At 38.3% G+C, this 14313-nt stretch overlaps 1 protein-coding gene across 1 annotated transcript in view; it reads left to right on the top strand.

Annotated features, from left to right (window-relative positions):
• Positions 1-12360: 12360 nt before the first annotated feature.
• LOC143749270 (cytosolic phospholipase A2 gamma-like) overlaps positions 12361-14313 on the top strand; it is an 18225-nt gene continuing 16272 nt past the window's right edge. The window contains exons 1-3 of the mRNA XM_077241815.1: positions 12361-12483; positions 13931-13956; positions 14142-14234. Of these exons, the coding sequence (XP_077097930.1) occupies positions 13931-13956; positions 14142-14234 (119 nt within the window). The 5' untranslated portion in view covers positions 12361-12483. The remainder of the gene's footprint in view (positions 12484-13930; positions 13957-14141; positions 14235-14313) is intronic.

Genomic DNA, 14313 nt, shown 5'->3' with positions numbered 1-14313 from the left:
TTTCGTTTAAAGACTTTTGACCCCGATCAAGTTCCATATAAGGCGACGTACAGAGGGACCACGTGTATCAGGCGTCTTATTAGGCGACGTGCCTAGTTTAAACGTCATGATTTTTTTATGCATTTCTTACATACGCCATGTCGCCGTCAGGAATACTTTCTACTGTGACGTCGCAGTGACGTCGCCGCCGGTCTGTCGCCTGCCGTCTCTATCAATGCCATTCAAAAATAGACACGGACAGATGGCGACGGAATGGTTGACTGCTCCCTCTCCTTCTTCAGGGTAGTCTTAGAAATGTCACTTTCCACTCGCCATAGTTCGGATGTTTGATTTTGGCACGGAGTACGCACCATAGGAGTACGCGCCATACTGTACGGCTGTTACGATCTCGGCTCCTCAGTGAAAAACAAAGGTGCGTCCGTCCGCTTCCGTGTTTATACCTGCACGGAGGGGCGGGTGATGCGATTCACGCACGCCAACATTCATTGGCTCGTTCTGTAGACACTCGAAGATTATAGGCCTCCCTGAAGTGATCCCAATTATGTCGGGACTTCGATGTAATGTCCTCTTTCCTTCAGGGAACAGGGGTTACATACGCAACCGAGAGGTTTTTGATCTATCCTGGACAAAGATTTGAGTTAACACCAGATTCAATAGCCTGACGTTGTTATACTCAGATTCTAGTCAGAACGTGAGTCTGATACTGCTCCATTGGGCTGTGATTATGGGGTGTGTTTCAACCGAACCAGGAAAGAAAATGCCTCTGTACTCAATTGGATCGACAAATGCCTTGATCGCGGTTCTCTGTTCCTCTTTTAAAATGAATGCGCAGTCTACATCTTCTATAACAGACACAATGGCTGAATCTACACATGTAAATTATCCAGCGGAAGCCATTCTTTGTTGTAAACGAAGCCAAACGGTCCGAACAGCTTTGGTTCAGGCATACTTGCTTCACAAAGGATCAAGTCCAGACCGAAGTTCCAATGCTATCTCACGACCAATTCGTACAAATTTGTACGAGTCATTAAAAAGTAGCTAATTCGTATGAATTCGTACGACCTCACTCGTATGAATTTGTATGATTTGTCTAAACCCACGTGATGGGTAGGTTTAGGGGCGGGGTCAGGGGTAGGTCATTCGTACAAATTCATACAAATTGGGCAACTCTTAAAATATGTACGATTTAGCAATAATTTGCCATAAATGCATGCAAAGTGCAGTCCATTTAATATCAATATAAAACTGTCACTCATCTCAGACTTCATCACAATCTCAGAAAATCCCGTTTTAATCAGTGAAGGCATCCACACTGCATAATTTCTCTTTAAATTACTCTCACTGAGCGTTTGTAAATCAGTTTCTCCAATATGATATTATTGTAGTATTAACCTGAGGGTGTTTTTGCTTTAGTTTGAGTGTGCTTCGCCAACCCAGTCTCACGGCAGTTCGTGACATAGTCACGAAATTTAATCTATTGATTCGTGTTCATGGACACGAATTTCCCCTTTTTTTTCGTGTCACTCAGCACGACTTTCAATCTAATCTATTTCAACGGGACGTATTTTTCGTGCTTGCACCACGTTTTTCTTTCGAGAGCACAGTATTGTTTTTTCTCAATTGTTATTCATTTTGCAAACTTTAAGGGCTACACTATACCCAACATTTAATCAGGAGATTATAATCCTTCTTTTTATTGCTTTATATTCGCTAAAGATGCAACATTCATCTATTTATTTCCTGTGCGACTGTTAAAAGGCGCGTAACATTTTTTTTAAAGGCGCGTAACGTGACTGGGGTTCGTCATCCCAGATTTAAAGACAGCGTTATGTGCAATATAACGTTAGATCAAGTGATAATATTGTTATTACTGGCACATTACAGTGACGTTGTGGGTGAACCACGATGATCGAGAGAAAATGACATCATCTAGATAACTATAGTTAATTATGTTGAAGTTGGCTAGCCATTTAGCAAGCCTAATTTCACAGGGTTCTTTTTTCTGATAATGAGGAAACCTTGGACGGGCTTTAACGTGTAAACCATGTGAATCAAATGGACGGGCTTTAACGTTTAAACCATGTGAATCAAATGGCAAAGAAAGTCATCATTTTTTTTAAAGCATTTAAGCAAAACGTGATCGTTACGTATGACTCTATGAGCCTCGCAACTTACCTGGAAAGTGGTTTGAGCGCAATGAGAAATCACTGAAGAAATCACCCAATTGCAAAGCGGGCTGTCTCCGTCTCCATAGCAACGGAAGCTGATGATCATGGGTAATGCTGGACAGGGGCGTCATGCAAGCTAAAATTCTGGGGAGGACCAATCTGAGACGTTGCAATTGTTTTCTGACGGGTGATATGGATCATGTTAGGAGGGGTCAGGGGGTTTCTACCCATGAAAATTTTTATATTCTGGCTGCTAAACATACCATTTCAATGCAGTTTGGGAGGGACAGAAATACCTTAACGGAGCTAGCAGCAACCCTGTTAACAAATTTAACACCCTCGTTTCTATGAAACTGAAAACAATTGAACCAGCTGGAGACCTTGACACAAGACAACCCTTTAATACCCTTTAATATCATCCGATAACTAATTCAATGCCGATTTGTTGCTTTGCCCACTTACCACTTCAAGACCATCTGTAAAACATTGTGCGAGATTAGTGAGTTGCTTGAACATACACAGCAAAGATTCTAGAGCGCTACGTGCTTAGCGCTCTAGATTTGATATACACAGACACCATATTAGGAAAAAGGGCCGGGCTGATGCTGAACGATTTATTACACATCCAGAAGAATACATATTGTTGAATTATCAAGCACACTTTCGCGTTTGTGTGGGTCCTCAGTTTTATTTGTCATCTTCAACATAGTAACGGTCGATAAGGCTCATGGGAAATGTAGTTACTATTAGATTTGACACACCAAACCGATGGTTTACAATGTTGAGATAACCTACCGATTATAAAGCAATAAAACAAGGATTAAAATCTCCTGATTAAATGTTGAGTAATATAGCCCATAAAGTTTGGAAAATGAATAACAAATGAGAAAAAGCAATAGCCTGTGCTCTCGAAAGAAAAACGTGGTGCAGGCACGAAAAATGCCTCCCGTTGAAACACATTAGATTGAAAGTCGTGCTGAGTGACACGAAAAAAAAGAAGGAAATTTGTGCCCATGGACACGAATCAATAGATTCATACGTTGCATAGCCTAGCGAATATTAAGCAATAAAAACAAGGATTAAAATCTCCTGATTAAATGTTGGGTATATAGTGTAGCCCTTAAAGTTAGCAAAATAAATAACAATTGAGAAAAAACAATACTGTGCTGAGTGTGCTCTCGAAAGAAAAACGTGGTGCAGGCACGAAAAATACGTCCCGTTAAAATATATTAGATTGAAAGTCGTGCCCGCATGGACACGAATAAATAGATGAATGTTGCATATTTAGCGAATATAAAGCAATGAAAACAAGGATTATAATCTCCTGATTAAATGTTGGGTATAGTGTAGCCCTTAAAGTTTGCAAAATGAATAACAATTGAGAAAAAACAGTACTGTGTTCTCGAAAGAAAAACGTTGTGCAAGCACGAAAAATAGGCTACGTCCCGTTGAAATAATTAGATTGAAAGTCGTGCTTAGTGACACGAAAAAAAGGGGTAATTCGTGTCCATGAAAAAGAATCAATAGATTAAATTTTGTGACTATGTCACAAGCACCACCTAGCACCGCTGTAGAACAGGACCTGCCTTTTGTGCAGCGCCCCCCTTCCATTTTGCACCCAGATAACCGCCTATGCCACAGGCTGCCCTGCTCAGTTCCTGGAGGGCCACAATCCTGCAGAGTTTTTTTCTAACACGCACACATTTAGTTTTAAAATAAATAATCCTTAAGGACTTGATTAGCTTGATCAAGTGTGTTTACAGGACTGTGGCCTCCAGGAACTGAGTTTGACACATATGCACTGGATCAATTAAATGGGACACATTTTTAATTTACTGGTAATCTTTAGCTAAATAATAGATAGTAGTTGTACATGTTGACAAATCAACAAAGCGCATAACCTAGACTATGTATATGCAAAAATGTTTTTCTTTTCAACACTTCTATGTGCGTGTCAGTAACAGAATACCTAGAACCATCCCAGACTGAATCATCTGGATATCAGTTCCTCAAAAATTATGTGAAAGTGCATGTTTTTTAAGGAACATGATTTCATAAATGATAAAAATACCTTATTTATGAAATCTTGGTCCTTAAAAACATCCACATCAACACTTTCTATTTGATGCAAAAATAAACTCTGTGAGATACCAGCCCACACTTTGTTTTTAGCACTTCTATGGTGCGTCTCAGTAACAGAATACCTAGAACCTTCCCTGACTGAATCATCTGGATATCGGTTCCTCAAAAATTTGTGAACGTGCATGTTTTTTAAGGAACGTGATTTCATAAATGATAAATATACCTTATTTATGAAATCTTGTTCCTTAAAAACATCCACATCAACACTTTCTATTTGGTGCAAAAAATAAACAGAGATACAGTTAAACCACCCCACACTTTTTTTTGTTGTTGTTGCTTGAACTCAATAAGATCTACCAACTAAAGAAAACAGTTTCATTTAAAAAAATAAAAATTACAAATGCTTGTTGGGACTACTGCATGTTTCCCTACATGGAATTAATATTCTATTTAGTTCAGTTTAATAAAAATGTTCAATGTTGATGTCATTCAGTTTTAACACTAAACTCAAAACAACTTCAGCACAATAGATTACAATAGCCAGGGAATTTACATTATTCTAATGAATTGCACTGAATAAAATCAGACAGTTTTGTATAATACGGGCAGTAGCTGCTGACAGCTATAGTCTCGAACAGGTCTCCAGATTGTCATCATTAGTAATCCAAATCCTACCCATAACCATTTCTTTAAATTACGTACAGTTATGAAGAAAAACCTAACAGACAGACAAGTGTAATAATCACAATAATTAATTTTTTGCAAAAATGTAAAAAGCGATACAAAAAGTAAAATAAAAATTATGTATATTTTCCTCTTTGACAGTATAATAGTTTTGTATGAGGTACAGAGTGGAATTTAAGTTGTTAATCCATAAAACTCTCCATAAACCGACTTCACTCTGTGAAGGCGCACATTTCCCAATTTCAAATATTGACTGAAACACGGCTGTGATGAAGCAGGCGAGAGCCAATGAGCGTTTGGTATCACTGCAGTAAAACATGTGGTAAATTAATTTTTGTAATTTGAATTCATTGTAACGAGTTTGGGATTTGATGTTTATGGAGATGAAGATAAACAGCTGAATCTGGATCTGTTCCTCACAAACATATGGATTCTAAAGATTTGGCGAGCAGCGAACACATAAAATTGATATCTTTTGTAAATTTATGTTGTGTTTTGGTGTATATTATGGTTATGTCAGTCATTGTATAGGAGAAAACGCCTTTTGTGTCTCACGGCAAACAAACTAAATATTACAAAAACAACTATAGAAATGTTTTTCATTTAAGGCCTTGTTTTACAGACAGGGTTTAGATTAAGCCAGGAGTAGGCCTTAGTTCAATTAGGATATTATTGAATTAAAAAATGACAAGTTATAGTGCTGCAGAGATATCAACCTGAATTAGCATGCTAAATTACTAGCCACGGCCCGACAGGTGTCATAATACCAGTTTCGGCCATGGGAGGCGGTATGCGGGCAATATAACCACCAGCCAAACTGCAATGTATACACGAATAACCTGCACGGCTTGTGGGCGTACTTGAACCTGATGTGTTTGATAGTTAGCTCTACCTCTACCCACAGATCCGATCCGGTTTGCACTTGTTATCTACCAGAGCCCGTCTCTACCAAGCTGATGATAAAATGTAACATTAGCTAATAATATTATGTTTATTAAATTGCTTTCCTGAGGTAAATCTGACATATTTGTTCTCCAGCTATGTTATTGACCTCTGCACGCTGATTAAAAAAAATTATTGGTCGATATTATGTATGAGGAATACATTTTGGTAAGTTGTAGCCTACTGTATCTTTCAACAGTGTTCGTGTTTTTTTACTATTAGCTAGTAGAGATGATCGCTTCACGTGCGCTAGGGATCTGTCGTGTAACATTTACAAGCGCCAAAACGGTATTTATTGTTTGAATTGCGTACAAGTCTGTTCTAGCCTGCTCTGTCTAGTCTGTCAGTCTCCGTGTCCTCTTTGCTTTGCGATTTTTCAGTGCGTGATTGATGTGTGGCGTGACTGAGAGCGTGTGAAAAGTGTCAATTGTGTGTGTCTCACGGTGAATTCGTGAGAGTTGGTAGCTCTGAATGGCGCTAGCTTGGTCAACATCAGCGAATGCTGTCTGTCAAAATAATGTAATTCAAACTAACAATAAAAATGTAATATGAACAAAATGAATATGAACATATTCACTGGTAAAGGTGAAGGGGAGTAGCTTGAAGATTTCATATTTAAAAATCACTTGACATCAAACAACGTTCCTCTGGAGTCAAAACGTCCTCTATTAGGAGTTGGCTCGGCTTCAGCTATGGCTCTAGGGTCGTTGTGAAGGTAGGGGCAGGAGCATAGAGACTATGCCGTTTCTCGTTTGTTACTCTAGAGTAGACCAACTCACTTTCTGGAGGTATACTACCCCCATCTGGTATGGTTTTTTGGCGGACATGACACAAGGCACCTTTAAATGACACATCTGCCATAGCCTGACATCGCTTTTCTATCGCACATGCAGCATCGCACATGCTGTATCGCTTTTACTGGCACTATGTAACTTCAGGTTTCGGGTTGTAACCGGAGCACAAAAAGAACTACAAAATTCGACTGCTTTACGGCATACATAGTTTTTCTTCGTTTGTGATGTCTTTCATAAAATCATGTATAAGACTATACCTTGTCTGTGGCCATTGTTGATTCCAAAGCCGGTGCTGGATAAACAGCGAGCGTGCGCGTGCGACAGTAGGCTGCAGTATAAATTATTTACGACAGCGGTAATGGACAATTCTGCTTCCAACCTGTAGGGCGACCGCAGAGGAAAAGTTCCTTGGTGTTGCTTTAAAACAGAGAAGTTTTTTTTCCTTTGTGTTTTCCACGTACAGGAAAATAATCAGACGCCTTGCATTTGGCAATGAATGCATTAGAACATCCTGCAGGTGCAATGTCAGTGCTGATTGACACCAATTTAGACATTAATGGCGGTGTTTTGTCCAAATTGTGTTTCGAAGAGGACATCGTGGAAAAAAGTTTTTGGTCTCTACACTAGATTACTGTAATGCATTACTGGTAGTCCCTCATCCTCAATAGACAAGCTACAATTAGTCCAAAATGCAGCTGCTAGAGTTCTTAATGGGTCAAGAAAATAGGATCATGAAACACCAATTTATCATCTCTACACTGGTTACCTATTAAGTATCCATTATAAAGTATTGCTACTAACCGATAAGGCCCTAAATGATTTAGCTCCTTTATATTTAACTAATCTTCTATTGCCTTACAATCCATCACATTCTTTAAGATCACACAACTCTGGGCTTCTGATAGTGGATATCTAAGACCACTAAAATGCGTTTACACATTTGGCTCCTAAACTCTGGAATAGCCTTCCTGATAATGTCCATGGATTAGACTCACTCTCCCAGTTTTAATCTAAATTGAAAGTGCATCATCCTTGCTTAATGTTATGAACAGCATCTACACTAATTATTTTCTATTTGCTTCTCTGTTTTATCTTGGAATGCCCATCCTGAGGAAACTAGAGAGTATATCAGCTCCAGTTTGGATCCTATGGCAGGCCGGTAGGTCCAAAAATAGGAGTAATTATGGGAGGCCGGATGGGACGAAGCACATTAAAACACTTGTGTGTTCACATTAGACTTGCGCAGACACGTGAAACACAGACAGAACACTTTGAAACACATTGAAACACATTAAAACACTTGCGCGTTGACATTAGACTTGCGCAGACATGTGAAACACTTGTGCGTACAAACATATATTTGCGCAAATATACACACAATATGAACCTGAACAAAGAGTAAGCTCAAATCAAGATAACTTAATGTAACTTTAAAAGCTAATGTTAAAACATTAGTGAGCGAAAACTCTTACCTGCGTGATAAAGTCGAGGATGCAGAGAATCGTAGCAGGGCATCATCGGCTTCATGAGAGGTCTTATCCAGCTACTCTTGGGGGAAGAGAACTTTATAGTTCCTCCTGTCATCGAGAGAGCCCACCGTTCTTCCACTATGTTACAAACGAATAAGCCGAAAGCTGGGCCAAGGCCAATCCTGGTGAAATTCCTCAGCCTCCATGATAAACAACTAATTCTACGTCTTTCACGTGAGAAGGAATTAAAGTATAAAGGCAACCGCGTCCGCGTCCACAACGGCAGTTTGATGACATCAAGAAAAAGCTCGAGAACTGAAGTTTGAATGTTCTCTTCTATATCCTGCCATACTGAGGATCATTGCAGCGGGCAAAGTAGTCCTGTTTAAAAGTCCTGGAGATGCGGAGTCTTTCCTTCGGGATCTTAAGGCTCATTCCCAGAATGACTGAATTCATTAGTCTCACTTAACTTGAGGTATAAGACTAACCGAGTGTATCTTGATGCTGTTGTTATTTGCGGCATGAAAGGCTTATACATTTATTGAAGTGAGCAACCCGTCTCTCAGGCCGATTAGCCTAATTTTGGCGTGTCCGGGTTTTTTTTATTTTATATTTTGTAATGATATCGGCCAATACATTATTTTATTTCATACCATTTGAAATGTTAATGTTTAAATGTTTATTTTTATTTTTTCAACATTAGGCTTTCACTTCATGTAATTCTATAGAGAAACTTAGTAGACCGTATCTGTATTTTGTTATGTTTTGGCCTAGCCAGTTTGTGATTGTGTGTGTGTGTGTGTGTGTGTGTGTGTGTGTGTGTGTGTGTGTGTGTGTGTGTGTGTGTGTGTGTGTGTGTGTGTGTGTGTGTGTGTGTGTGTGTGTGTGTGTGTGTGTGTGTTTTTCTCTGTCTGGCAATCCGATGGAGTCTGTTCTGGCAATCGAGTCTGGGTTTGACAGTTACCAGGAGAACGGTACTTGCCTGACTGCATTGTGCCAAGTGTAAAGTTTGGTGGAGGGGAAATTATTGTGTGGGGTTGTTTTCCAGAGGTTGGGCTTGGCCCCTTAATTCCAGTGACAGGATCTCTTAATGCTTCAGCATACCAATACATTTTAGACAATTTTATGCTCCCAACTTTTGTGGGAAACGTTTAGGGATGTTCTTGTTCCAACATGACTGCGCACCAGTGCACAAAGCAAGGTCCATAAAGACATGGATGAGCTAGTTTGGTGTGGAGGAACTCGACTGACCTGCACAGTCCTGACCTCAACCCGATTGAACACCTTTGGGATGAATTAGAGCGGAGACTGCAAGCCAAGCCTTCTTGTTTAACATCAGTGCCTGACCTCACAAATGTGCTTCTAGAAAAATGGTCTAAAATTCCCATAAACACACTCCTAAACCTTGTGGATAGCATTCCCGGAAGAGATGAAGCTGTTATAGCTGCAAAAGGTGGGCCAACTCCATATTAAACCCCACAGATTAAGAATGGGATGTCATTAAATTTCATGTGCACGTAAAGGAAGGTGTTGCAAAACTTTTGGCAATAAAGGGTATTTTGAGTCAGGGGATAAGGTAGGGAAATTTCTAGCTATTTATATTAAAAATAAGGATTTTTCTTCCATTATTTCATCTGTTAGGTTTTCCAGGGGACATATTTACTGGTGCTACAGATATAAATAAGGCATTATTTATTTTATTTTATATAGATCTCTATAAGATCCGACTCAAAGTCTGTGTCTCCAGTGATCCCGCTCAGCCTCCCTCTCCCACCTCCTCTGCCAAAGACCTGGACCTGGACCTGGAAGACGCATGATCCAGGAGATCAGGAGATACCTGCGGTCATACTGTCACCAGCACCAAGACAGCTGGAGCCGCTACCTCCCCTGGGCGGAGTATGCCCAGAATTCCCTGCGCCAATCCACCACTGGGCTTACTCCATTCCAATGTATCCTTGCCAACCTCCTGTAAAAAATTATCGTGATTTTAATGGTAAAAGACTGACAAAATGCTACAGTGCAAAACCATTAATTGGTTAACAGAAAGTTTCCTTACTATATACGGTAAATAACTGTGATAGGTCTAATGGTACATTTAATGTAATTTTACTGTAAAATACCGTTAAATTTACAGTTTTTGAAAGTGAAAAAGAAAACTCATTGTATAATTTACAGTGAAAAACCGTAAATTGACATTCCCACAACTCCCTGCGTGACACTTCACATTTGAAGTATTTTTTTTTAAATAACTATGTTTCTTCATAGTTTTCTTAGTCTTTTTCTAATCAGTTATGTACATTAGGGTTTTATGTTACATTTAATGTTGTTAAATGAATGTTTATTGCATTTTTAAAATTTCATGTGTGTTACCATGATGGTGTTTAATGTTTGTGCGAATGACACTGTGCAGCTTCTATATAGTAGTATTAACTTTCTTGTGGAAGAGCTACTTGTGATGAGCTTTAATTTATCATGTGACTCTCATCACTGCTGTGATGATTGTTGGTTGTCGGTGTATTACAATGTTACAAAACAGAAATTAATACTTCAATAGGTCAGTAAATTGACATTATATCAGATAATAAAATACGGTTTATTACTGTAAATTTTAAGTTAAGTCTGTAAAACCAATAACGTTGCTACCGTATTTTTGACGGTAAAGTTCTGGCAACCACAGCTGCCGGTTTTTTACCGGTTTTATTTTTTACAGTGCTGGAGAACCCTCTGGGGTTCCAGCTGTCAATCACTGGTTCGAAGAGAGCGAGAGGGTATGGGGCTCAGCGCTCGTGCATCTGCAGCGGGCTGTGCGAAGACATCAACTCCAAATGTCTGTAGAGCTGAAGCCACCCAATACCAGCCGGGACAAAGGGTTTGGCTCTCCACCCACAACATCCGTCTTCGCCTGCCCTGCCGTAAGCTGATTCCCCGCTACAGTGTGCAGAGGCAGGTAAATGAGATCACCTACAGGCTCAACCTTCCACCTCACTGCCATATTTCACCTTCATTCATGTCTCCCTCCTGAAACCCTTCACTTACGATACATTGTCCTGTATCCAGTCTCCTGTCCGTCATCCTTATCCAGATCGCCTGTCTTTGTGTTCACTCGTCACCTGCACAGAAAATAAACTTCAGTCATCGCCAGCTAAGTTACCATCATCATTCTACAAGTCACCATCGTCTCATCATCATCTAGTTTCTGTTGTTCCACCACCACTTTGCTTTTAATAAACACTGTGTGCACCCAAACATGTCTGTCTTCTCCTGTGTTTGTGACAGTAGTAGGGAGAATCAATGAATTATGAATGATTTACTGCCATTGTGAGAATAACATGTAATCATATAATCAATAAAAAAGTAACTAGTCTGATTACGAGTATTTTAAAATGTAATATAATCTAATTACAAGTACTTGATTTTTGGAATCTGATTACGTAATCTATATTACATGTAATCAGTTACTATCTAGCACTGTTGACAAAAGTGAAGGCACTTCGTAACTGAGATCTGCATCGGGCTGCAACAAGGAAGAACTCCGACATGAATGTGAAATGTAACTTTTGATACATTTTTATGAGGGGCAAAATTGTTGATTGTGGTGGATCTTATGCCATTTTATTTTGATTATGGCATGTTTATTTCACTCTTCGTTCAGATTATCATAATTTTAAAAATGTTATCTTTTTTTTTTAAATCTGGAAAAAGAATGTATAATATTCAACAATATAATTGATGTGATTGCACTGACATCATGATGACATCACTGTTTTTCTGCAGAAGTGCTTTATAGATGAAATCAACTAATTTAATAATTGATGATTAACTGACTCCAGCTGAAAAATGACACTTTTCTTTTAGAGCTGCTGTACAGCCGAAATGAACTGTTTGCATCATCAAATCATTTTGACTGTTATTATATCATTATAAAGCTACATTGATCTGTATTGTATAAAGCGCTATATATATAAAGGTGACGACTTGAATATTAAATGTTGTGCAACAATTTACAACGTGTTCTACTGCAAGTTGGCTATATGTATATCAAATGTGAAGTGATATGCAGTAAACACAAGGTTAATTACAAATTACAAGGAAGTAATGCCAAACTTTTCCTAGTCTATGTGTGTCGTGTGTGTGTGTGTGTGTGTGTGTGTTTGTTTGTGTGTGTGTGTGTGTGTGTGTGTGTGTGTGTGTGTGTGTGTGTGTGTACACAAATGCATGGCCACCATCTCCACCCCTAATCATAGTTTCAGAGCCCTATAAAAGGCCATCTTCTGCCTCGTCAGAGAGAAAACGGCTGCTGAGTTGCTGGTGAATTATCAGGATTTATAAGACTATACAAGAATAGTGAGTATATAATTTAAAGCTTTATTTAGCTGATGTCTTTTCAGCAATAGTGGGGCAATTAAAAGGCTTAATGTCATTATAACCTCATGTGACAGCAGTAGATTAAATTAATCCATGCAGCCTTGTTAAATTAAATAACATAATGATCTGCACACTAACAAATGTGCATAAATACAAGATCAGTATGGGGGGAAAACCAGGATTATTTCACATTTTCATCAACATCTGTACCATTCAAATAATTTTTCAAATGGAGGAGTTTAAGTGGAAATAGTTGTATCATGGCAATTTAATATTATTTATAATAATATTATTTAAAAGTCACCTTAATTATTGTTAAAAGAAACTTTAAACTATTTCATATGTTTATATTTCAATGACAGCAATTACAGTTTTTTACAGTCGCTAGGACACATTTCTCAATACTTGGGTCACTTTTTCAAAACTCTTCACACAGCGAGCACAACAGAAGTGTATATGTGGGCTAAACTGTGGATCATTTATCATTGCTTTGGCACAAAATGCATTCAATGACCTTTCAAATTACATTAATTCTTTTCTCACTTCAACACAACAACCGCCAAAGCTCTGTGTACTTACAGGCCAATTTGCACATGGTTACATACTGCTTACAAACTGGTAAACTTAAGTTCAAAACAATATAACATAATACAAAACTGAATATGACAGCAATTTGCTACATTTCTGCAGTAATATTGTAATGAAATTTACTTCGAATCTAAAAATGAAATGCTATAAAAACAATTGGACAATTGGACCAACCACAACTGATTCCTATTGTATCTGTATCGTGGATGTTGTGTAAATGATTGTATTTTGGAATTACTTGGTGCAAAACAAAAAAAGACTAAATATATTGAAGCATACATGTCCGATTCATTCCAGTAACATATATTGCAGTGAATTCTAAACAGTAGAGAGGTGTGCTTGTTTTACAGAAGAAAACATTGTATAATGCTACCTGTTGTTAGTGTTTTTTAGGTCATTGTTTTGTGGGTGACAAAGTGTGTTTGTTGTCTGTCAACCTTTGCTAGTGTGATGGAAGAATATGTTGATTTGAGACATGAATGAAGTGATTTGGTAGTTTTAGTGCATTTTGAAAGTGAAATGAACTGCTGTTCCGAGCTGAAAGTTGGTTTGGAGAACTGTGTGAAGAGTTTTGAAAAAGTGACCTAAGTATTGAGAAATGTGTCCTAGCGACTGAAAAAACTGTAAAATATTCAATTGTTTAGCAGCTTTTAACTTTTAAGGCGAAACACTTACATTTAGCTTAACGTCACTTTTTTAAAAACTTTTGCTCATTCCAGGTTGAGTCTAGGTTTGTATTCACTTGCTAGACATGTATAATGTTGGCGTTTTTCCACATTTTATTCAGAAGTTACTGATTTGCTATTTTGACTAACTGATTAACTCTACTGTTTTAAAGATGATTTCATCCAAACTTCAGGAAAGGTATGTAATCCTGCTCAGATTCCTATGATTGAAGCAGTGCACTTCATTACATATACTGCTACATTACTTATAACATTAAAGTCTATGACAAAATTGATAGTTCTGAGAATAACTGTTCAAAATGAGCATTAGACTAAATTGTATTCAAATCAGGAATATGAAATCAACATATTTTTTGTGAACAGCCCCAATCTGGACCGTTTATTGGGCTCGGATGATGGGTCAGTTGGGTCAGAGACCATCAGTTCCCTGCCTCAGGACAGCAGTGAATCTGCCAAGTAGGTGGATCCCTTTTCCTTTTTCTCCTTTATGTTCTATTAATATTATTTTGGACTGGATAATAAATTACATTTGTAG

The sequence above is a fragment of the Siphateles boraxobius genome, unplaced genomic scaffold, assembly GCF_051911475.1.
Source record: "Siphateles boraxobius isolate OS27281-9 unplaced genomic scaffold, OSU_SipBor_1 24, whole genome shotgun sequence".
NCBI classification, from domain to species: Eukaryota; Metazoa; Chordata; class Actinopteri; order Cypriniformes; family Leuciscidae; genus Siphateles; species Siphateles boraxobius.
The sequence above is the reverse complement of the archived record's forward strand: the minus strand, read 5'-3'. Positions and strand labels throughout refer to the sequence as shown.